The sequence below is a fragment of the Sus scrofa genome, chromosome 1 (genome assembly GCF_054392235.1).
Source record: "Sus scrofa isolate SSC_HxYL_T2T_F1_AM1 chromosome 1, Sscrofa_HxYL_maternal_Yorkshire_Landrace_v2.0, whole genome shotgun sequence".
NCBI classification, from domain to species: Eukaryota; Metazoa; Chordata; class Mammalia; order Artiodactyla; family Suidae; genus Sus; species Sus scrofa.
In genome coordinates this window covers 241,989,231-242,015,385 of record NC_139383.1, presented here as the reverse complement: position 1 = coordinate 242,015,385, position 26,155 = coordinate 241,989,231, and the positions used below count along the sequence as shown (strand labels likewise).

The window sequence follows — 26,155 nt, the reverse complement described above, 5'->3', positions numbered from 1 at the left end:
GAACTTTATACTGTGAGCTGTGTTGTAAGCTGGTTTGTTGATAATGCTCATTGCAAAAGTCAATGGAAAGCTACCACGGTGCTGAGTCATTCAAAACATGGATGCACAGGACTCAAGTCTTACACCTTTGGTGGAACAAAATGCCTTTCTCGGATGCTATTTTTAGACTCAAGTTTTTCATGCTGTAAAATTTGTGAAAGTGTAATCTGTCTAAAGAGCATGTAAAGAAATTCACTGACAAAGGTTTAGATGTTTTAGGACTTTAATGTCCTTTACATGTTCAACATAAAACACAAGGGATATACAATAGGGAAAAAGAGTCTTCAGCAAAGACCTTCCAGAACTCACAGCTTCACAGGTCAAACAGAAGAAGCATGTGAACAAACAAGAAGGGAGTTTAACAGAGATTTTTAGTTTAACAGCATACCTGATCAACAAAGAACCAATCAACCAACCAACATTTCTTCTACCCACTGACAGGTAAGTAAAAGTGAATCAAGCAGCTTCTCAACCTTACGAAGCAGCCTAGAGGGGGAGGGGGCAGGGAAGGACATAACCGTTGAGAATGTAACACCATAAGGCACAAGGTCAAGGATTCTAACAAATTCTCAGTCTCAACATATACCAACAAGAACAGTATTATTAGAAATATAAATGCATAGATATAAATGATTTTGTATTAAAAACAGGCCTCACTATATAAAATGTAGTATGTCATTTTTACCTTTTCATGAGAATAACAGTATAAAGAAATCTCCAGTTTGCCCTTTAGTCTAGAACTCCTAAACACTCACCATACGGTCGGTGCTGACCTGAATTAATAGTTTCAGAACCCAGGAGACCCCACTGCTGTCATTTTGCAAAGGATCAAAATTCAGCACCTGGAGGGCCCCATCCACCCTCCACGCCATGTGTCTGTTTGTCTCTAAAAATAATTACCTGCAATTTGCATAATTAAACCCACAGGCAGCTCTGAATGAGATCTAGGTAGAAAAAGTTAGCAGCAAAGACAACATAAGCTAGAATTCGTTAGAAAAGCAAGAGGAAGTTTTTTTAAAGCCTTCCAGTTCAAGTCAGCATTAACGTTAAGTCCCAACAGCTTGTTGTTCTCTGAAAAAAGAAGAATCTATCATAAGTGTGCCCATTCAAGAAAAATACCATGTTTCCTAAATTTGTGTACCCATTCCCAAGTGACTTTCAATTTTGTACATTGTTCAAGGGAACAGTGTGTATTGGTTAGGATGTGCTCATAGCTGGTGCATCTCCAAAAAATTCTTCATGAAGGCTGCCAGCTTCTGGACATCTTCAATGGTCACAGCATTATAGAGAGATGCCCGGATGCCTCCCACGGACCTAGAACAACCACGGATGCAGCCATTAAGAACAAAATCATCTGAATCAGCATCAAGACAGCCCTTCTTCCAGTCAGTCACCTGCTCCTGAGAGAGTCTTGGCACCTGATCGTGTCCAACCACCCACCTGAAAGTCCCCACAGGTGGCCAAGAGCTTCAGGCATCTCCGTCACTAGAAAATTCTTCCTGGGGGGTTCCCATTGTGGCTCAGCGGTAATGAACCCAACTAGTATCCATAAGGATGCAGGTTTGATCCCTGGCCTCGCTCAGTGGGTTAAGGATCCAGCATAGGTCACAGTCATGGCTCGGATCTGGCATTGTGTAGACTGGCAGCTGCAGCTCCGATTCTACCCTTAGCCTGAGAACTTCTGTATGCTGCAGGTACAGCCCCCCAAAAAAGAAAAAGAAAAAGAAAAAGAAAATTCTTCCTAAGGCAGCAAAGGACCATCATGGCCACATGTAACCTAGATTAACTCAGCAGTTCGGTGAGTCTGCCATACAGGGGGCAGGGAGCTGGCAGCTATTGCCCTGAAGGAAGTCATACATTTTTTATAGAGCACGCAAGGTCAACTACTCTCTCCCACATTCAGTGGCAGCAAGCGTGACCTGTTCTTACACTGAACGGGGTTGTACCAGCTGCACCAGAGATGAGGCGGCAACCTCTTCGATGTCAGAGCACAGGGATTTTCAAAGGTGATTCTGACAAAAAGCCCTGCAAATGTGGCCCCACCACACTCTCTGCCGAGGAGTCATGCTCAGGGTTCTGTAGGCAACAGGAGGATCACCCTGTAACAACTGATTTTCCCAATGACTTATTATAACTGCTGGGCAGGCTCCTAGATGTGTTTCATTCTGCATGCAAAAATTAAACCAGTTCTCTGACAAACTTCTGGATGGGACACATACTCACCTGTGCCCTTTCAGGGAGATCATTTTCAGCTCAAGAGCTTTATCAAGAAACCTTTTCTCTAGAGCATCATCTCCTTTGGTGTTGCCAATGCGAAATGGAATATTCATTTTGCTTCTATGCTGGGGCTCCACTGGACATCTGAAAGACAGATTTATTGCTCCAGCTATTTTTCTGCAATGTGCAACTGCCATTAACGAATCAGCAGAAAATGTTTAGAAACCATGTTCTAGATGCAAACAAGGTTTTTAAGAAAAGGATCTGCCCCAGGACGTTTATTATATTTTACTTAGAGTGACCTTGGATATGGAATAGTGAGTTAGCTTCTCTTATGCGACTTCACTTAATTTCCACGACCCTCAGTTTCCTCATCTGAATATTGAGAATAATATCTCCATTTCGGACTAGTTGTGACAATGGAGTGGTACAACATATATGAAGGTTCCAACACATGGCAGGTGGCCCACAGTAATGAGAGTGACATTCGCTCTACAAGGCTGTGGAGAAAAGAAGTTAGTTGGTCCCAATAGTGGCTGTAAGACTTAAAAATAATGAGCGGCAGCTTTCAAAGCATTTATAACACTGTATTTTCCCAAACTGTGTGACCTTGAACAAGTTACTAAATCTCTCTGTTGTGCTCCACTTTCTTCATCTATTAAATGGGGGAAGAATAATGGCACCTCCCACATAAGGCTGATGTGAGGATTAAATGAGCCAGTCTTTACAGAGAATTTCTGTGGTATATTTTTTAATGGCCAAAAATTCCCTGCAGTCCTTCCACAAGAGAAGGGGTCTAGTTCTGCATACCTTTTGAATCTGGGTCGGTGTTGTGACTTGCTTTGGCCAAGAGATTACAACAGAAGCGATGCCGTGCAGCTTCCAAGCAGAGGCCTCAAGGGGCATGCAGCTTCATACCTATCCTCTTAAAACATCACTGCCATATAAGCAAGCCTGAGCTAGCCTGCTGGAAATAACAGACCCAGCCAGCATGCAGCACTAAGTTGCCAGACAGGTGAGTGAGGGCTATTTTAGATCAATGCCTCCAGGTGAATCACCAGATGACTTCAGCTGCATAAGCGATCTCAGATGAGACCAGCAGAGGAAACCACCCAGCTGAGCGCAGCCCAACCTGCTGACCAAAAAGAATCCTGAGCAAAGAAAATGGCAGTGGTTTTAAGTTACTGTCTTCGAGTGTTCTGTGATGCAAAAGTAGAAAACTGACAGAATTTAGAACAGTGTCTGGAACACAGTGCATGCTACATAAGTATCTGTTAAAGTCAATAAATCTGTCTTTTTATTCCCAGCACTTTGGACAGTGTTCATACAGACTCTCCAAAATGAATAAGTCCAGGAGTTCCCGTCCTGGTGCAAAGAAAACAAATTCCACTAGGAATCATGAGGTTGCGGGTTCGATCCTTGGCCTTGCTCAGAGGGTTAAGGATCCAGCGTTGCCACGAGCTGTGGTGTAGGTTGCAAACAGGGCTCAGATCCTGCGTTGCTGGGGCTGTGGCGTAGGCTGGCAGCTGCAGCTCCAATTCAACCCCTAGCCTGGGAACTTCCGTATGCCACAGGTGCAGCCCTAAAAAAAAAAAAGAAGAAAAAAAAATAGAATGAGTCCATTTTCATCTAGGATAGGTTAGTATTTGACTTCGGTTTCTGGTTTGGAAAGCAAGCAAGCTAAAATTACTTTCTATTGACAACCACAGGAGATAAACAGAAAGAAAGCTGACTTGCTACTCTGAAACACAAAGAAAATATGTAGTAACTCTCTCCATTTTCTCAAGCACCTCCTGTTTTATTCTTACACTTCTACAGAGTGGAATGCATTAAAATTAAATGGCAAATAAAAGCAGTGTGAGGAAGCCCCTATTAAAAGTTATGCTCACCCCTGAGGGCACACACATAATTTCTGCTAGTTAATAGGAGTCAAGTGCATATCTACAGGCAGAAGAAAGGCAAGAAGGGAAATCAAGTATCTGGTAAGAGACTTTGAGCCAAAATTCTGGGTCCCCCCATTTTCACAGGTAGTGGGTTTCCTGGTTGACATTTAAATTAAAAATTTAGAGTCTACCCTCTTTTGATATTCTGCTACCTCAGGCTCCCCATGCAAGGGTCCAATTATAGAGCTGGAGTGGCAAAAAAGACATGTGATTTAAGGGAAACATTTATAAGAGGGAAGAATTAAGAATCTGGATTTACATGGAATCTCTATTTACAGTTCACATCCTATCATGAAAGTAGATGGTATGACGACAGCAACAATGTTAGAACAACTAGAAATGGAGGATTCAGTTAGCATGTAACAGATAACTGCACAGTGCCTGAGTGTATCTCTGGTGTGGGGCTGAGGGAAGGAGCGGGGGGAAGATGATGCGGAATTAGAAGCTCCCAACCTAGCAAGATGGCTGTGTAGGGAACTAAAATTCTACAGGGAAGGAGTGGGATGGACTGGGAATTTGGGTTAATAGATACAAACTATTGCCTTTGGAATGGATAAGCAATGAGATCCTGCTGTATAGCACTGGGAACTATATCTAGTCACTTATGATGGAGCGTGATAATGCGAGAAAAAGAATATACACATGTATATATGTGTGACTGGGTCACCTGCTGTACAGTCAAAAATTGACAGAACACTGTAAACCAGCTATAATGGAAAAAATAAAGATCATTATAAGAAAAAATTCCACAGGACAAGAACCATGGAAGCAGAGAGCTGAGCAAGTAATTTTGCCTGAGAGAAGGTAGAAAGGTCCTGGAGGAAGAGTGTGGTTAGGACAGGGTGAGACAAGGAGGGGCACGTGGCAGACAGCTGTGTCTGCCAAGGCACGGGGGACCCTGGCAAGTCTCTCTGCAGCAGCTGAAGTGCTGAGGGCCTGGCTGGGGCCAGAACCATGAACGGTGGATGCTGCAGATACAATCTCCTGGAAACTGGTTTGGATCCTTGAGCAAAGGAGAGCAAGGAGGTTTGCACAAGGAGATCTGCATTTTTAGACAAGGAACTATGACACACAAAGAGGCTGAAGGCTGGGGACTTTGGGACCCACTGAACCAAGACGGGAACTCCTGATTCTTAAAAAAAAAAAAAAAAAATTAATTATGGCAAAGAAACTGAAGGGTGGGGACATTGCCAGAGATACGCTTGGGCACTGTGCAGATATGCTGCATGCCAGTTGAGTCCTCAATTTCTAGTTCTTACAAGGAACTTTCTAGGTCAAAAGAATTAGGGCCCATGGCTGAGACCCATTTCTAGCATGGGTAGAAAATTCAAATGGCGATAGAGACCCAGTTGTCCTATAAATGAGTATAATGGGCCCAAAGTGACAGACTCAGCACAGACTCAGCACAACTCCCTAAGTTAGGAATTAAACATATGAGCCTATTGTTTACTTCCATAGAGAAAGATTCCCTCCCTTTTTTCTTGAAACTCAAGGCCCTCCCACTTTCAGAGATATGTGGATTTCGGAATAAGGAATCTGGATTTATTTACTTATTTATTGCTTTTTAGGGCTGCACTTGTGGCGTATGGAAGTTTCAATAGGGGTCAAATCGGAGCTACAGCCGCCAGCCTACACCACAGCCATGGTAATCCTTATCGACAGTGAAGCCAGGGATAGAACCTGCATCCTCATGGGCACTAGTCTGGTTCATTACCACTGAGCCACAACAAGAACTCCCAGAAATCTGGATTTTAAAGGTCTTCCCATGTTCCAATTATGGCTCAAACTGTGTTTTCAACACTGCGAGCCACACCGAGCACCATACAGCTGAGGGCTGAGCTGGGCCGCTGCTTTCAAACATTATCACTAAACTTCAGAGAAAGGCAGGATCTGTTGCCTGGATGCATTGGAGTGCAGGAAGAAGGTGCCAAGGCTGACAGAGGGTTAGTGTGGGGCCGGGTGGGCATGGAGAGAGAGAGAGAGAGAGAGAGAGAGAGAGAGAGAGAGAGAGAGCGAGCTGGGTAATCCTACAACTAAAAAGATTTCAGGACAAAGTCTGAGCACTGCTTCCTGGCGAGTCTATGATGGAAGCCAAAGAGGACAGTTGTTGATAGATATCACCAGAAAAGCAGTTCCGGAGTCATAGAAATTCAGGAAATCCTGCATTAACTGGGCTGCACAGGTTTCTTGGCACAACTTCTAGAGTAGCTGTGAATTTTGAATTCCCAGGAGGATTATTCACATAGACACAGTTTTCCCCAAATGCATGTGCCTGAGAAACCCTTTGCATATCTGGGATTCGCGTCCTCAAATATCCCCTGAGAATCATCGGGACTTTCCAAGGTACCAGAGGGGTATGGCCTCCATGGGAGAGACCATCTCACGAAGGTGGTGAGAGTCAGGTGGATGCAAGAAAACCACAGGCAGTTGGCCAGCAATTATAAGACACCCATTTCAGTGACGTCCACTCCAAGACATAACAGAAATAGGGAGGGCACGAAAAGTGCATCCTGAGGTGATAGAAGCCCACAGAATAGTCACTAGGTCTCTCCTGATTGCTTTTTTTCTTTTCTTTTCTTTTTAGAGCCACACCCGTGGCATATGGAAGTTCTCAGGCTAGGGGTTGAATAGGAGCTGCAGCCAGCCTACACCACAGCCACACCACCACCAGATCCGAGCCCAATCTGCGACCTACACCACAGCTCACCGCAACACCAGCTCCGTAACCCATTGAGAAAGGCCAGGTATCAAACCCACATCCTCATGCACACCATGTCAGGTTCTTAAGCCATTGAAACACAATGGGAACTTCTTGATTTTTAAATTAAAAAAAAGATAATTTAAAATTTGCACACTAGGAGTTCCCATCGTGGCACAACAGAAACAAATCCAACTAGGAACCATGCACTTGTGGGTTCGATCCCTGGCCTTGCTCAGTGGGTTCAGGATCCAGCGTTCCCATGAGCTGTGGCGTAGGTCACAGACGCGGCTCAGATTCCGCATTGTTGTGGCCCTGGCGTAGGCCCAGAGCTACAGCTCCGATTGGACCCCTAGCCTGGGAACCTCCATATGCCGCGGGTGTGGCCCTAAAAAGACAAAAGGCAAAATTAAATAAATAAATAATGAATAAATAGAATTTCTGAAGGGAGAAAATATCATGGTTTTAATCTGCATTTCCTAAGGAAGCTGGCCCCTTCTCATGTATCTATTAGCCAGCTATGTTTCTTCTAGGTTGTGTGCTCATACAGTTAGAAACTACCCCCTACCTTTTTAAAATTTTGTTATCCTTTTTCATTTATTTGTGAGTTCTTCCCTGTATCAACAGTAAACTTTCTGTTACATGCTATCAAATTTTTTTCATGTCTGTCATTTTATGTCGAACTATAGAAAAGTTTTAAATTTTCATGTAATTAAATGTCTTTTACTCTACGGCCTCTGAGTTTTCTGGCTTATTTAGGAAGCCCTCTGTACTCTCTACACTTAAACAGAAATTTTCTCCTGTATTTTATATTTATTTCTTGCATTTAGGCGCATTTGTATTTTTCAAGTGATTAGAACCTGTGTATGCAAATATGTAACTCTAGTTTTTGTTCAAATGAATTATCAAGGCTTCAAGGGGTTACAAACATGCTTTTTTGTCTAATTTAAAATGCAATCCTCATCTGCCCTCTTAGCACAGCAGGCAGCGTGTCAGTCTCATAAAATGCAATCCTCAAGGAAACATAGATCGGTTTCTGGACTTTTCCACCGATCTGTCTTTCCCTCTACCAGTGGCTTTATATTTTAATAGATCATGTGTTAACATTACATTTTATTAATGTTAACCTATATGTTTAGAATTTTTCAGCTATCCTTTTGCACTATCTTCCCCAGATGAATGCTGAACTAACTTCTAGATATTTGCTAATTTTCGTGACTATTGTGAATGAGATCTTTCCTCTTTTTTTATTGTTATTTTTGGAGTATAGGAATTTTACATATTTAGATGTAACTACACACAATTCTGAACTTGATCTTTCTAAGTTTTTCCATTGACTCCTACATTTTGAATAGAAAGTCATGTCATCTGTGATTTTTCTTGTTTCTTTAGGTAAAGGCTCTGGAACCAGCCCTCCTTGACCCTCTTCAACTTCTGAGCCTACGTCCCTGCTGCCACTGACCTTAACCTACCTGTGCTGCCGTCAAACACTGTCTGCTCACAAGGTCCTGATGATAATAAAATGTATGAATATCTGTAAAGCACTAAGAGCTCTGCCTGCTTTACTTTAATTTCTTTCCTAAGGCCTGGTCCCCACACAAAGGGGGTGAGAAAAGGTGACCTCAGATCTGGATATGGACTCTATCCCTTGCACATCTTTATCATATTAAAAATTTAACACATATTAAAAGCAGCGTCAGAAACACCCTAGGAGCTTTCCATAATAAGCACAAATCACAACACTAAGAGCTAACTCTTAAGGAATGCTCCCTATGTGCCAGGTATGGTTTCTGCTGCTTTACACAAATGAACCTAGTGCAAGAGCCCATGTTCTTAACCCCAATATTATTATTCTTCATTCACATGCATTTTCATTGACTCCTCATAACAGTCCTAAGATATCATGGACATAATATGTCCGTTGTACAGATGAGGAAACTGAGTCTAAAACAGTTAGGACATTAGCCCAAAGCCACATGCTAGGAACTAGCAAAGCAGAGCTTCTAAGGCCACAGTGCTATTCTGCCCACATGGGCTCAACCTGCAGCCCACCAACACCTGTGGGTGGTTAGGCTATGGAATAGATGTAGGGACTTCAGTGGGTGCCTTCTCAAGTCCTGGAGTACCCTGCCAGGGTCCCTAGCAGAACTGGTACAACCCCTAGCAAATTGCCCAGAACTGTGTTCAGTAAAGGGGCTGAGTTATGAGTCAGGCGGCACGGAGAAGCAAAGATAAGAAGCAAACGTGATGGTAAACTTCAAATTCCCATTCTAGGCTACCTGGCATTCCTCCTACAAACTGTGCAACACCTCTTTGGGGCCCTATTTCCATTGTGAAGAATTTCCTGAAAACCCAAGTGCACACAGGGACAGCTAAGGAGCACAATTTCAAACACAGAGGAGAGAGGGAGCCAAGTCTTCCCCTAACCCTGATAACAAGGTCCCACAGGGACACCATGAACCGGGATGAAATTCCTGGGCAGGTGGCCCAGGGGGTGAATGGAAGTTCCCAGAAAGAGGTTTATTCAGAAGAGGATGCAAGTATGTGTAGAGACAGTTCAGAGGTGAATAAGGAGTTTTGTGTGGGAAGGTGACAGATTCCCCAGAAGACAACTCACCTGCTACAATGGCTTTAACAGATTCCCTTCTGGAGAATGCCAGCCTAGGTGCTTGGAGTGAAAGGATCTCAGAGGAGGGGGGGAGAATTCAGGAGATTCTTGGTATAACTGCTACACTTTGTTTCTAATTTCCTGGATTTCTTCCAGAGGCATCATAATTCTTTCCTTCCATTTTGTGCCTACACATCTCTTGAGAAATATATGGAGCCAAAAACTAATGGAAAATTGGTCTCTAGTCTACAATAGCTGCCAAGGGCTCTCACTTACGTTCAGGTTCTGAGAACTCTTAGGGAGGCAGGAAAGATGACTTACTGTGGGTATCCTCAGAGCCTAGAACAAGGCTAGCCTGGGGTAGTGCTCAGGTACCATTGGATGGATGGACAGATGGATGAATGGATGGATAGGTATATGGAAAGGTGGATGGATGGATGGATGGATGGATGGAAAGGTGGATGGATAGGTAGATGGACAGGTGGATGGGTGGGTGGATGGATAGACGAATGTGTAAGTCAATGGATGGGTAGAGAGGCAAAGGGATAAATGCACTCATGAACTGAACATCTTCAGACCTTTCCATAAACTTTCTTTCTAATCCGAGCACAAGCTATGCCCTCCAGGCAGCCCACTCTCTGCTCTCCAAAAACACTGTATTTTCCTCCCTCCGTACCTTTGCAGGGTCCATTCCCTGCTTTCCCCAGAATTCATAAAAGTACTTTTGTCCTCTTCTCTGCCAATTCTACTTATGCCCAAGGCTCAAGCTCATCCAAAAGCCTTTCCTTCACCTCCAGGGAAAGCAGTATCTTCCTGCGCCCAGCTCACGCCACATTATTTAGCCCCTGGCCATGAACACCTTGGACCACACATCTTAAAATGGCTCCCAGAAGCGCTCCAGGAGTAATGTGGCCTCCCAACTCACACATCAGGGTCTAAGGTGGAAAATTCCAAGACCAAGCCCTGACCTTGCACTTGCCTCTGGTGCACAGAACCACAGAGCAGGCAGAAATACAGGGTATCCCTTCCCCCAGATGGCACATGGAAGAGCATCCCAAAGGGCAAGGCATTCAGCCAAGTCTGAGTCCCTGAGGCTTGTGACTGGAGGTCACTGCATGCCAAGAACTCACTGGAGCAGGCAAGCATTCAAGGGCAGAGGTGGTAAGAGCAGTTAAGGCTGCCCCCAAAAGTACACATCCACCCACATCCCATAGATGGTTATGGAGATGTGTTAGCAAACCCTGGGTGAAACACAATTTTAATTTGAGATTGAGGCATCATTTTTTGTCTTATGTGGCCCACCAAATCCTCAAAAGAGAGTGAAAACTCCCTTGTTACTATCTGCCAGATATTTTTGTTACAATATTAAAGTCCAAAGAGTACAAACTACTAAGAAGGGGATCCGAGCTTGGTAAATGAGTATGTTTATGCACATGCATTTAGACATAGCACAAAGTCTGGTCCTCAGACAGCTGTCCCCACACTGAAGGAGTGGAAAAGAAATGAAAACGTCATCTGTTACACTCTTCATATGCCAGGCACTGTACTAGGCACTTTAGAGCTGGTATTTTGGTGAGGGGCCCATTGTAGAGGGCTGAAAGGGGGCCTCTGAAAAGGTTAATCCATGTGCTCACTTCCAGAACCTGTGATGTGACCTATTTAGAAAAAGGGTCTTAGAGTTCCCATCATGGCTCAGCAGTTAACGAACCTGACTAGCATCCATGAGGACGTGGATTCGATCCCTGGCCTCGCTCAGTGGGTTAGGGATCTGGCATTGCCACACGTTGTGGTGTAGGTCACAGACACAGCTCGGATTCAAAGTTGCTGTGGCCCAGGCACAGGACAGCGCCTACAGCTCTAATTGGACCCCTAGCCTGAGAACCTCCATATGCTGCAGGTGTAGCCCTAAAAAGACAGAAAGACAGACAGACAGAAAGAGAAAGGGTCTTTGTTAATGCAATTAAGCTAATAAGGATTTCTAGATGAGATAAATCATCCTGGATTATCTGGGTGGGGCCTAAATCCAATGACATCCTTGGAAGAGTCAGAAGAGAAGACACTCAAGAAAGGAGGAGGCCATGTGAAGGCACAGGCAGAGACTGGGGTGAGGTGGCCACAGCCAAGGAGTGCCTGGAGCACCCAGAAGCTGGAACAGGCAAGGAATGGATTCTTCCCTAGAGTCTCTGAAGGGAGAAAAGCCTTGCTGACATGTTGATTTTGAACTTTTGGGTTCCAGAACCCTGAAAATAAATTGCTCTTGTTTTAAGCCAACAAGTTGCTCCAGTAGCACTAGGAAACTAATACAAGGCCCATATGTTTTCTGGCGCTGGTCCTGTGGTCAACACACATTCAAATCAATTGGTCACAAAAATGTTTAACTAGGAGTCAATTCTTATCAGCAAATTCCATTCACTGGCTGCAGGCCTGGGATGGGAGCATTTGTTCTATAATAAGGGAAATAGTAAACTTTCCCCAAAAGCTAAAGAACCCAGAGGAGGGGTCATAAGTGGGTGTCTATACCCTCCAGTGGAGTCCTGGGGTAAAGCCGAGACTTCTAGCAAGTGTGTATTTTGCCCTCAGGAGACATTCAGAGGAAACAGGCAGGAAGAGAGGGGGTTGGCCTCTGGGGGTGAATTGAGACTCTTCCCCTGGGCTATGTCCTTGGTATAAGAAACATGACCACCCAATGGGAGACGGATCCCAAAGCCTTGGATACCTGGGGTAGGGACACAGGAGGGAAGACCCACCTGCTTCATGTTCCTGGGGACTTCAGTGTCTCAGAGAAAGGTAGCTGCCTCCATATTCCAAACGGACATGGTTTACACACATTTGTAAATTCACGAGTGGCAAAATGTGAGATAAAACCCCATCGACTTACACATAGAATCCTTGAGAATTATCGATAATATCATAAATCATTTGTGATTTGATGCAGCTAAGCTTCTCCATGGCTGCAGCACCGCCGTTGTTCTTAATCCACTCCAGGACCAAGCCCATGACATAGACGCTAAAATAAAGATGAAAAAAAATACATGTATAGCCATTTAGTTCAGCTTTGTACAGGTGGAAAGACATCCAAGCAAACTGAAGTTGTATTAAAACAGACTTAAGGACACTGAGACACCAATAAAGAAGAAAGTGGGCCATGTGGAGGCCAAAGACAAGACCGTGTCATGAAGCAAAAACTATTATCAACCCAACTCTAGGCCCCTGAGGGTGCTTCCAAAGAGGGTTATTTAGACTCTTCACTGGAGGTCACATCAGTCTCCAGCTGTCCCAAGTCTCAGTGCATATTCTTCATGACACCTGGAGCACAGCTCCCTGTCTCCATATCTGACATTTTATCCCTGCCACCAGTATCCTTTAACCCCCAGCTCCCCACCCCCACCCAGGTAACGATTCACTTCCTGAATGCCCAGAGCCCTCTGCCAATACTTTCCATAGACTGTAATACTAGCTCCTATATTTTCTATATCTGTGTGTCTAAATACACACAGAAGGCTGGAAGCACAGCTCAGCATGCAGGGCCCACCACCTGGCTGAGGCAGAGTGTCACAGAGTGTAGGGCTCCAGTCCTGACTCTAGTCCCAGTGCTGCCACTAACAGATTACCCAAGATTCATCACCTCAGGAATCCAAACCTTGGCTTTCCCAACTAGAAACAGGGAGGCCTACCAACCCATGGTGAACACCCAGCATTTGAACTGCCCTGCTCTTAAAATAGGAAGACCCAGGAGTTCCCGTCGTGGTGCAGTGGTTAACAAATCCGACTAGGAACCATGAGGTTGCGGGTTCGGTCCCTGCCCTTGCTCAGTGGGTTAATGATCCGGCGTTGCCGTGAGCTGTGGTGTAGGTTGCAGACACAGCTCGGATCCCGCGTTGCTGTGGCTCTGGCATAGGCCAGTGGCTACAGCTCCGATTCAACCCCTATCCTGGGAACCTCCATATGCCGCGGGAGCGGCCCAAGAAATAGCAACAACAACAACAACAAAAAGACAAAAAGACAAAAAAAAAAAAAAAAAAATAGGAAGACCCAGCAGGACCTTGCTCCCCTGGTCTCAGAGTTGGACAGGGGACTTAACTGGACCAATCACAGCCCTCCATGGGACTTTCTGAATTGGGAGTGAGAAGAGGCAGAATGGTGTATTGATGACCGGGAGAAATGAGGAAAGAGCCACAGGGAACATCTGAAGGAGGCTCAACTATGAATTAGGAGTGCAGATGAGGTGGGATTCAGGTCTCTGGCTCCAGGAGGACCCGCTGCATCCTGGTCCTTCACAGAGCTTGGAACATCCCTTTCTGAGCCAAAATTTCAATTCTGTTACCTAGAGACCTCAGGGCCCTTGTGGGGACTGCAGAAAATGAGTTGGGAAACGTGCTTAGTGAGAAACTGGCACATGGCAAGTGGGCCACACAGTGTAGTTAGCAGTACCTTTACTAGTTAAGTGCTCAAAACCAAGCCCAAAATGCAGGTTTTTGAGAGCAGTGGATGGTTTTCCCAGTGATCTTCTGAAAGACTCTCTGTTTAAAAAGGTATCAAGGGCCCTGTGTGCACGTTGCTGAAAGCTCAGGGGGCGGGAGTGGAAACCTCCAGGGAAAAGACACCACCTTCCTTGAGCTGGAGTTGGGAGAAGGTCAGCACTCAGCTATGCCCTCTCCAGGAAGGGGACAAAGGTCCCTCAGAGGAATTTGTGTCAACTTAGTTGCTGGGTGTCAATGCCCCGCCAAGACCCTGGACGCAGCTGCCTCCTCCTTTATTAACGCCATGAGTCTACTGACACCATGACAGGGTGAGGGCTGGGGGGGCAGATCACTGGATCTGGAAAATTCCCTAAGAGCCAGCAGCTTGTCCCAGGGAAGCCCACGATGCTGACTGGCTCATTCACTGTCTCCAGGTGAGCAGACCCAGGCATTTTTACCCCCATTAGGTAGCAGAAGCCAACTCTGGGCTACCCAGTGGCCACCAAGCAGCCAGCAGCTAGCACCCAGAAGTTCAATATAGCCTCTCCAGAATCTTCCCCAGCCTAGCTCCCCCAAAGTCCTGGGAGGAATGAAAACAGCCGCTGAGTAAATTATAGTCTCTACTGGGGTGCTATGGACAGGCTGAGAAATCAGAGAGTCAACGGAGAAAGGAAAGTAAGGGAAGAGAATGAATATTCGTTAAGGTCAAGAGCAGGCCAGGTGCACTGTTAGCAGCTCTCCCTTTAATTGATTGAAACGATCTGAGGTCTGAGCTGCCATTATCCCATTTTACAGATAAGGAAATAGGCTCAGAGAGCTTAACTTGGTTTAAGTCATCCACTAAGTGGCTGATAAAGCCAGGATTCCAACCCTACTTGGTCAGACTCCCAAGCCCAAAGGCTTCTCATTTACTAGGACCTCAAGCGCCCTCAACCACTATCTTACCTGCTAGCAGGGAAGTCAGCCTAGCACCAAGCCTCATGGACATGGCTACCAAGAGCAGCTGCTCCAGCGGCATCACAGCACACATGCATGTGTGTAGATGTGTATGTGCAGGTTCCAGATAAGATGCTGCCCTCCCACTCCTCTGTTCTGTAAGATACTCTAGAATTTCCATCTAACCCCAAACCACTCACTCCCCCAGGAAGCATAGAAAAACCTCTGCACATGAGCCAAGTAGAGTCACCTGTTCAACAACAGTATTTTTCAGAGGCCAAGCTTCACTTCCAGTTGAAGCTCTGTTATCCCAGGGATCCCAAGCTGCTATTTCACTCATCAAATCAAGGCTGCAGCAAAGGCTGAGGCTAGGTCCACAGTCCCAGCCAGATTTCAGCACCATCACACTTCCCTTGTGTGACTCACCCCCACATGCAGACCACTGCCCGTGCTCTCTGACTAATCTTAATGGGATCCAGGCAGGCGCAGTCAGCAGAGAGACCACCCATTTTACATACTGCCCAGAACCAGCACCTTTAGCCTCCACATACAAAGTCTCAGCATGAGGCAGATGGCTCAGAAGGAGGCATGCTCTCCTGGAGAACAAACACCCTGGAGAGGAAGGATGTCATGCCCTGTGAATCCACTGCAGCTTTCAATTCATTATTAACTCATGCTTCTACCCTCCTATAATCCAAAATCTTCAAAATACACAGGCCCTAAAACACTTATGCATCTTTGCAACTTGGTCTCCATTCTCCCCACTCACCAGGGTAACACATTTAACTTATGTTTGCCTTCATCTCTCAAATGCCCATCTGCCCCACACAGCACAGGTGTACTGTCTAAGCCCATGCGTTAAATGACCAATAAAATTACCGTAGGTCCATTTGATGGAATATGACACAGCAACTCAAAGGGAAAAAAAGGCAGGCAGCTGAGCTGACATGGCAGGGTTCATAGTACATTGCTGGGTGGAAAAAAGAATTCACAAAACAGCCTGCATGGTAAAGTTCCACTTGCATAATTATACAGCTCTGTATATCTGCATGTACCCAGTCAAGGGTTAGGATACACAGCAAGCAGTTAACAGTGATTACCCTGGCAGGCTCTGCCCGCCTCAGAAATCTCTGCCAAGATCATGTGTTAACTTTTTAAAGGAATACAAAATCCTCTCTGGGCACTATGGATTAGAAAAGCACACCAGAAAGTCCCCCAAGAAACTTTCCCTAAAGAACTAAGCCCCCTGGGCAGGCCCACACTCCCATTCTGATAAGAATGGTTGCCTGGGTGAGTAGAGTTACTTTGTTTCTTTCTTTTTTTTACTTTTTATGGCCCCACCTGCACCATATGGAAGCTCCCAGGACAGGGATCAAATCTGAGCTGCAGCTGCAACCCATGCCACAGTTACTGCAGGATCCTTAACCCACTGTGCTGGGCCAGGGATTGAACTCGCCTCAGCAGTGACTGGAGCGACTGCAGAGACAAAGCCAGATCCTTAACCCACTGCACCACAGCAGGAACTCCTGTTTCTCATTAGTTACTTTACTTCATACTACAGCTAAAATGAATTTGTACTTATGGATTCAGTATATCATGACAAGCATAACTGCCTTGGGTTAGAAGGGAAGGTTAGGCATCTGTTTGCTTGTCCACAAACTGTGCTTAGTGAGTTCCACTAAAGGGTTAAACAGAACACCCATGTGGTCCTTCATTCCACCCCAATTCACTGCTCAGGGCTACAGGCAACTTTTTGTGAGGGCCAGTCATCCAGCTCAGTTCAAACAAACTGCCCAGGGCCTGTGGTCATTTAGCTCCGATTTGAAAAGAAAAGGGGAAAAAAGCTTCTTTTTCAAGAACTTGCGTGTGATACAGTTTGAAGTGATCTGGGTGCCTTATCAGCTTGCATCCAGGGACCGGGGAGGGTGTTCTGCACAAACTTTCTTCCCTCCATTTGTTAGTTGTTCTCACCGGGTGAGTTACAATTTCCTAACCTTAGAAACTGAAGTACCCCAAATGAAACCTAAGTTTTTCAAGTCATAGATTCAGGGTAACTGCTCAATCATACAGAGTTTTACGTTTTTTCTTTTCTCTTCCTTCAGGGTAAAAGAAACAAGACACCAGGGGTTATTTTGGATCAGAGCACATTTAACCCAATCTCTAATCATCCTCCATCTTTAAACAGTTCTCATCAAATATTATTAGCAATTCTGCCCGGAGATGATCTGTTTTCCCTATCCTAATCTATCTGGAAAAGAAACTTCACTCTTTTTCAGCCCTTGTTTTTGTGTGTCTGGCTCAGAAAGGAGAACTTTCTCAGTGTCTTCATGGATCTGACTCCATTATTACCTCCCATCAGACTGGTCTGCTTTCTCACTGATCAGCTTTCCTGCTGATTTTTCACTCTAATATTAACAGATCACATTTTAACCTCTTGATTACGTCTTTAAAAAAATTTGTCTTTAAAAAAATTTGTTTCAAGGTTAGTCATGGAGAAGGTGCCAAAGAGAGCTGACAACTCCTCCTGGTCCTCTAGCCTGTGCTCAGACCGGAATCTGCCGGCCTTCAGGCCACAGTGCAGGGCCAGTGCTGCCCTGCCTCCTCCCACCTTTTCACTCCCAGAGCATTATGGCCTTTGCCTCGCCCTGTCTGCCAGCCAGGCCCTGGCAGCACGTTCTAACAGGTAAGGACAACACCTCCTGCCACCCACCGTGCAACCAATTGTTCCCAGAAACACCTGCTATGCACATAGGTTAAGCAACTTGCCCAAGGTCATACAGCTAGTTAGTAGTAAAACTTCTCAGGCAATTGTTAAATCCTAGGCATCACAATGAATTTAAAAACTACCCGAGACTCTCTCAGAGTGAAGACAATAAGACAGGATAGCCTTGCTCCAAGAAAACAAGGACCTCTACCAACTGGGTAAAAGAATACAGGGGTGTTTGTTCCAGACAATGTGTTTAATGCCAGGCAGCCAGCTTCAAGCAGGTCCAGTGAGGAAAGAAAAAGGCCAGTGGCTCCGCGCCTTTGAAACTCCTTCTCCAAAGCTGCCCTGGTTGTTTGAGAGGCAGGCATGACACTTCATGTGCAAAAACCTTTGGGTTAATGGTGAACCACCAAGGCTACCGAGATCAAACAAAAATACCCAAAAAAAAGAAAGGTAAGAAAAGCTGATCAATCAGTACACAGAGGGTGATGAGAGAAAGGTGAGCTGGGCAAAGAATCTGGACAGTCTAACTGGACTAAGGTCAGGGATTGATTCATGGAATCATGCCCTACTTTTTTTTCTTTTCTTAGCCATACCTATGGCATGAAGACGTTCCTGGGCCTGGGTTTAAACCCAAGCCACAGCAGTGATGATGCTGAATCCTAACCAGGGAGGTCCATGCCTTACTTTAAAAAATCACCTCATACTGATGGGAAATACTGAGCACCCCCCCCCCCAGTTCACTGGCCCCCAAACCACACCCCAGAGTTACCTGAAGCAGGGAGGTGTGTTGTATAGGGAGTTATTCCCAGCCTGCACTTTGTAATCCAGGATTGAGGGACACTCTCTGAGGGCAAACCCCAGCAGGTCATCTCGGACGATCACCACCGTGACCCCTGCAGAGCCAACGTTCTTCTGGGCACCAGCAAAAATCACACCAAACTGAAAAGGAGAAAGCCTGCTGTTTCAGATGCACTTAAGTCATTTTTTCATAAATGTGGTCATACTTCTCAGTCTCCTTCCAAAGCGCAATGTTTATGAGGAACTGACTCTAAGTATTCAAGTATATATTTTTTCTCTAACAAAATCTCTATCTGGGACAATACATCAATACTCACAAGTTCAGGATTTCCCTTGTGGCTCAGCTGTAATGAACCTGACTAGTAACCATGAGGACTTGGGTTCAATCCCTGGCCTTGTTCAGTGGGTTAAGGATCCAGTGTTGCCATGAGCTGTGGTGTAGGTCACAGACATGGCTCAGATCTTGCGTTGCCCTGGTTGTGGCATAGGCTGGCAGCTATAGCTCCAATTCGACCCCTAGCCTGGGAACTCCCATGTGCCATGGGTGTGGCCCTAAGAAGAAAAAAAAAAATACAAGTTCAGAGCCTGCAGATTATGAATATGCCCAGGCCTTCTCTCCAGGAAGGGGCCAGCCTACCCCCATCACTATGAAGACCTTCTAACCTTGTATCTACCATATTCACTCTATACCTTTTTTCTATATCCAAAGTAAGGGGAGTTCCCGTCGTGGCGCAGTGGTTAACGAATCCGACTAGGAACCATGAGGTTGCGGGTTCGGTCCCTGCCCTTGCTCAGTGGGTTAACGATCCGGCGTTGCCGTGCGCTGTGGTGTAGGTTGCAGACGCGGCTCGGATCCCGCGTTGCTGTGGCTCTGGCGTAGGCTGGTGGCTACAGCTCCGATTCGACCCCTAGCCTGGGAACCTCCATATGCCGCGGGAGCGGCCCAAGAAATAGCAACAACAACAACAAAAAGACAAAAGACAAAAAAAAAAAAAACAAACAAACAAAAAAAAAACAAAGTAAGACTACTTTGCTTTGGTAACCTAAAGAAACCAATTTTTTATCCGTTTATATTTGCATAAAGGGACAATCAGAAAATACTGAGAAATAATGAGACAAGTTGCCTGAAAGAGAAGAAATTTTAGAAAAAAAAGTGTTTAAAGGTACTTTGGACAAATGAACCCATCAATAAGACAGAAACAGACTCACAGACATGGAGAACAGATTCCCAAGAGGGCTGGGGAGGGAGTGGGATGGACTGGGAATTGGGATTAGTAGATGCAAACTATTACATTTAGAATGGATAAGCAATGAAGTCCTGCTGTAGCACATGGAATTATATGCAGTCTCTTGGGATAGACCATGAGAGAAGATAATATAAGGGAATGTGTGTGTTTGTGTGTGTGTGTATACATACATATACATGACTGGGTCCCTTTGCTGTATAGCATAAACTGGCACAACATTGTAAATCAACTGTACTTGAATTAATTAAAGTTTAAAAAGTTAAAAAAAAAAAAAGAACTCCAGGAAATTTTTTTGAATAAGATATACATGTAGTCCCATGAAACCTTTGGGAAAATTCAGTGGCATCCTAAGTGGGAGGAGGGGGGACAGCAGGGAGAAGTATTTTATAGTTGACATTGTTTAGAATTGCCAGTGCATGGTGACTGATAATAAAAAGCAGGCTATAAACAAAACATGGTACGTCCATACAACAAAATATTACTCAGCCTTAAAAAGGAATGAAGTTCTGACACATGCTACCACATGGGCAAACCTAGGGGACATTATGCTAAGTGAAATAAGCCAGACACAAAAAAACAAATATTGCATGACTCCACTTATATGAGTTTATGTTGAACACTCAGATTCACAGAGACACAGAGTAGAATAGTGGTTGCCGGGGGCTGGGGCTATGTGGGAAAGGAGGACTGGGGTTATTGATTAATGGCGACAGAGTTTCAGTTTGGGAAGAAAAAGTTCTGGAGATAAATAACAATGATGGCTGTATAACAGTATGCATGTATTTAATGTTACAAAACTGTATGCTTAAAAATAGTTAAAATGGGGAGTTCCCACTGTGGCTTAGATTAAGGACCTGCTAGTATCCATGAGGATGTGGGTTCAATCCCTGGCCTCACTCAGTGGGTTAAGGATGCAGTGGTGCCAAGAGCTGTGGTGTAGGCTGGCCGCTGCAGCTCCCATTCCAAGCCTAGCTTGGGAACTTCCATATGCCACAGGTGTGGCCCTAAAAAAGCAAAAAAAAAAAAAGTTAAAATGGTCAATTTTACAGTAAGCATATTTTACTATAATTTTTTAAAAGGCAGACCACTTTGGGAGTTCCCGTCATGGTGCAGTGGTTGACAAATCCGACTAGGAACCATGAGGTTGCAGGTTCGGTCCCTGCCCTTGCTCAGTGGGTTAATGATCCGGCGTTGCCGTGAGCTGTGGTGTAGGTTGCAGACACAGCTCGGATCCCGCATTGCTGTGGCTCTGGTGTAGGCCGGTGGCTACAGCTCCAATTGGACCCCTAGCCTGGGAACCTCCATATGCCACAGGAGCAGCCCAAGAAATAGCTAAAAAAAAAAAAAAAAAAAAAAAAACGCAGACCACTTTGTTTTAAGTTCCTTACAGATATAACCTCCTCCCCATGACATGCCTCTGGCACACTGCTCCCATTGCCCACCCTAATGTGCCACTCGTTTTTGATGCTCTTGCAGCTGAGGAAGGTACAAAGCAAAGCGGGGCTCCTCCATACCACCCACCCCCAGCTTAGAGCACGAGCATCTTCCTCTGATGACTGCAAGCAACTACCAATGTGTTGACCAAAAATATTTTCTAAGAGCCACTCCCAAGGACTGGAGCATGACCTGGAGGAGATGGTTAACACAGGGCTGGGAATGTCAGGACTTAGACATTCTGACAACCAGTCGTGTCAGCCTTTCCCTGTTCTAGCATACGTTAAAATGTCCTTAAAGGAATTGAGACGCTGGGTTCCCCATCCCCATCCCCATCCCCAACCCAAGCCTCATTTAGTCTCTACCTTGGACACATCCACTGGCTTGGACAGGAAGTTTGAGGACATGTCAGAGACCAGCACTGCTCCTTTGACATCTGGGATAAAGTCAAACTCCACTCCATGCACGGTCTCATTAGCACAGTAATATACGTAGGAAGCGTCTGGGCTGAGGTTCCAGGTGCTCGGATCTGGAATTTCTATCACAGGAGACAAGTTGGGGACTCTGCACATTTACATCCCTCTTCCCTTAGGGAGATGGATGTCCATCAGGAATGACGCCCCTCCCCTAGCGGTACAAGATGGATTCCAGAACATTCACGAGTGAAAACGCCCTATCCACCCTACACTACAATCACCACCAACACCCTAAAAGGATGATCTATCCCACCCTTTTGGACTGTTACTGGGGGCAAATACTCTTTAAGAATGGTATGGTGGGAATTTGTGGTTTTTTCCTTAGTACCCAGTATCCATCCATCCTATGACCTCTTCCAGCACCAGCCTCCCCAACTCTCAGCCCATGGAGATCCAGTAGAGCCAATTCCACCCACATCCTGGAAGGTAGAATGCCACACAGGCATGGCCATGTGACTGATTTGGAAAGGGATATAGGAGACATGAGACTGTCATTGGGCACCCTTGAGCAAAGCCATTGAAATGTGGGAGAATATAAAGTCAGGAGCAGCTGTAGCCATCTTTTACAATGGAAGGGCAACTTTACTGACTGTGGAGGAGATAGGGAGAGACACCAGGACCATGAGACACTGTGGAGGCCCCTGATCAATCCATACCTAAAGCTAAACAGGCTCCCAAGCTTTGCAGCTAAGTTAGCCTAGAATTAATCTTTCTGCAGCAGTAAACTTAACGGGCACAGCCAGCCAATCTAAATGTTATCTAACGACAGACAAGGGGAAGAAAGAATTGCCCCAGGCAGGAATAACCTGCTAGCTAAGAAGGAACCAGCCACCAGCCAGCATTTCACTCTCCAGCTCAGCTCCCAGCACTTACTTGTGTAACTCCCAAGTTTAGGGTGGACAATATTCACAGTCCCAAATTTCTTGGCTTCTTCTGCAGCCTTAGCTGACCAGGATCCTGTCACCACATAGTCAGCACACCTTCCTGCTTTCAGGCCAATCAGGTTTAAGGGGACAGCACTGAACTGGCCACACCCACCTCCTTGCACAAAAATCACCTTGTAGTTGTCTGGAATGGATCTGGGCCAAAACAGAGGTGACAGTAAATAGAGACTCACAGGATCAAAGATTGAGAATGACTGATGCTCTTCCAGCACTTTACCCTGGGTGGATCCACTACAAGAATCATGGTAGAATTCATTACTATTCTGCCTTCCCCAATCCACTTTTTATCTACTCAGTTCCTTGTACAAATATGTACTGGGCCCTGAGGTGGGAGCCTATGGGTACTGTTTGGACAGAAGCTATTAGTACCCTGCTGTTCCTTTGAGGAAGAATCCCACTGCCACTCTCGGGCCACCTGGCTCAAGGGTGGCCAATCCCAGCTCTGGGGGATGAACACGTGACCCAAGCTGGCCAATGGGGTTTGGTTCTGAGACCTTGGATCAAACTTCTAAGAAAGAGGAGCTATTTCTATCAAGGGAAAGAAGGAACTTGTAGGAGCTAATCATGCAACTACTGGTGGCCATCTGGTAAAGCTAATACCTAAAAAAGCTGAGCTAGGAAATGAGAAAAAGTACTTCCTGACACGAGGTGAGCTCCTAAATCACTCCTGCACTTTTCTGTTATCAGAGGTAATGCATTCCCTTTTTTGCTTAAACCAAGAGTTGGGTTTCTGTCACTTGCAACCAAAAGTCCTAAAAGTTGTATGTGCTGGTCCATGCAATGAACCAAGTGGACACTGGAGAAGGATCTTTGATAATGCTTTAGGCCTGAGCATGTATCACCTACTGAGATACATCAAATGAACAGTGAAATTATTTGACTCCAGCATGGAAAATTAAGATGATGGCTGGAATGGCTACAGGCAGTCGGGTAAAGCCAGTTCCAGAGGCATTAGGCCTTGGAAACTGTACCTGAGCCTCTGGGCAATGTCAGAGCTTGGACACAGGCTATACAGAAGGCAGATGGCCTCCAGCACACAGAGGCAAAAGGAAAGCACCAAAGGGCTAGGTAATGTGAGGGGTTCCTGGCCTCATCAGCATGAGAGGTGGTGTGCATATGTCTGGTTCTGAACCATGCCTGCCTCTATCCAGCGCTCAGGAGGATAGCAAAGCACACAAGCAAGTCCTAGGAGACTCTAACCATGAGGTTCTCAGCAGCTGGGAGGATGGCAGCCCAAGGCAGGGTTCCTGGTTAATCTACCCAGATGCAGGGCAGTGAACATGGCCAAGAACTGGGCAGCAGGACACCAGATAGTGGCCTAGGTACAGGGGTACAAAGTAGAAACCTGGTTAGGAGACAAAGGGATTGGCCTCTAAATTGAACTGGAAGTCCAGAGTGGAGAGGCTCACAGCCATGCGGGTCAAACGCCACATATCTTGGGCCAACATTCCAAGTACCCACCCCATGAAGGACGGGATTGTTCACTGAGCATGACAGAGGACCCGGCAGGCAGCCCTGGAATGCTAAGCCAAGCAGACAACAACCAGCTCTGAACACACACATTGCTACGGGTTTCCAGTGCTCCTCACAAAAATGTCACCCAGCCTGCCCCATCTGAAGCATTATATCAAGGCACTTTAAAGGGAAAATTATGAAATAAAGAGTACAATTCCAATTTTGCTGATGAAATGAGGCAAGGATGGGCCCTAAAACGTTAACAATGATTACCCATGACCAGTGAGGTTATGAACAATTCCAGTTGAATTTGTGAGTTTCTTTTTTATCTCACCTTTCCACCCTGAACACGCTCTAGTTTTATGAACAGAAAATAAATAAACTAAACAGACAAAAAAGATACAAGTGTTTTGTTTTCAAGGTGACCATTTTTGTGTGTCTATGTGAATAAATTTATATAATCTACAAAACCTTTCCTGTAAGTAGCAATCTATTTAAGAATATGGGTTTTTTCTGGATAAGGAAAGCAATGTGGATAACTAGGAGAGTTCATTTGAGGAGCAATTCCCAGAGTTCAGAGCTCTTTTCTTTTTATTTCTTTTCCTTTTTTTTTCTTTCTTTCTTTTTTTTTTTCCCCCCTTTTTTAGCCACTGCATGGAGTTCCTGGGCCAGGGATCAGATTCAAACCACAGCTGCAGCAAAGCTGGATCCTTAATCCACTGTGCCAGGTCAGGGATCGAACCTGCATCCCAGTGCTCCAGAGATGCCACTAATTCCATTGCGCTGCAGAGGAAACTCCAAGTTCAGAGCTCTTAGAATTGCCCAAAGAGCCTGCTAAAAATGAAGTTTCTATTTTGGCTCTGATTCAACAGGACTGTGTGGGGCCCAGCACTTGAATTTTTTGATACTTCCTCCAACAGGTGATTCTGATGGGTGGTATGAGGCCCATACTTTAAGAGCCAGTGAGCTAAATTATAGTTAATTATGCTGACAAAGATGACCATTTCCTTGTAGTTTATATCCCTTTGAAGCCAGTTTAACTTTCACAGTGCTGGAAAATGTTTCCCACAGACAATGATCTCAATCTTTGGAAAAACCACATAAAACAAAAATAAACAAGCAAACACAAGATAAGGAGCAAACAAAAAGCATTATGTAGTGATTTAGTGAATCTGGGAGTCTCTTAAAAATTATATTTAAGTATGCAATATGCTGAACACATAACTGACTCTAGCAAATAATACAACAGACACTCACATATATGGATTATCATACAAGAGTAACACAATTTTTGTCTTAAAAGATTTAAACTTACAGCAATTCCCGCACAAGATTCTCTGTGTTGTTAATAATTTTAGAAAAATCTGATGACCTGTGGCTCATTTCTGGGGATGGAAAGATAAACAAAATGAAAAAAGCTTCAGCTCAAAACCAAAGGAACAAAAGTAACTGTGGATGTAACTACAAAATTTGCAAATAAAATAATAATAGGAAATGTCAGTTATTTTGCATTCAAATTGTAGGCCACAATTACTATAAGGGAAAATCCAAACTGATTTTCAAATTGCAAACATTTTGGCCAAAATCAGCTGAGTGACTTTTCAGGTGAATGAAAATAAGGCTTTTACTAGTTTTATCTTTCAGTCTCTGATTTCTCATATCTTTCTTACAAACAGGAATCTGTGTGCATAACAGCACAGAATTCTAAACTGTGCTCTAACTTCACAGAAATCTAAGTATATATGCCAAATCCACAGGAGCAAAATTTAATAGCAATAAGCACAAAGTTAACCCTACTGTCTCTTAATGCACTGAAGTCTCTGGAACTACCACAGAAGAAAAAGGAAATTAAAATTTTAAAAAGTCAATTTGAGAACTCAAAGGTCTCTTTTCCCAATAATATAGGGGAGGCAAACTTAATGAAACTCTTAACATGCAGAATATTCAAAAAAGGACTTGTGTACTTTCTAAACATTTAATGAGTTTTTGTTTAAGAATAGCAAAAACTGTAAAATGATTGTGAAGCAATGTTACAAATGTTTGGGCACTGTTATGTAAATGTAGAGTATCTTTTGATCTCAGATCCAATGAATAGCAAAAACCAATTATGGAAGAGTAAGCTGAAATGTATAAACCCCTCACCAGCATTTAGGTCGATTTCAAAATTGCTTTTGTCAAACAGGCGATGGC

The 26,155-nt window shown here is 44.8% G+C and overlaps 1 protein-coding gene across 3 annotated transcripts in view; it reads right to left on the bottom strand.

The window, feature by feature from the left end:
• Positions 1-244: 244 nt before the first annotated feature.
• The window catches only part of PSAT1 (phosphoserine aminotransferase 1), a 29,729-nt gene continuing 3,818 nt past the window's right edge, over positions 245-26,155 (bottom strand). For all 3 annotated transcript variants that reach the window (XM_021065150.2, XM_084988352.1, XM_084988343.1), the window contains 7 exons: positions 25,281-25,350; positions 22,440-22,645; positions 21,456-21,628; positions 18,381-18,550; positions 12,384-12,512; positions 2,263-2,400; positions 245-1,353 (listed from right to left, as the gene is read on the bottom strand). In XM_021065150.2, coding sequence (XP_020920809.2) covers positions 1,248-1,353; positions 2,263-2,400; positions 12,384-12,512; positions 18,381-18,550; positions 21,456-21,628; positions 22,440-22,645; positions 25,281-25,350 — 992 coding nt within the window. In that variant the 3' untranslated portion in view covers positions 245-1,247. The remainder of the gene's footprint in view (positions 1,354-2,262; positions 2,401-12,383; positions 12,513-18,380; positions 18,551-21,455; positions 21,629-22,439; positions 22,646-25,280; positions 25,351-26,155) is intronic.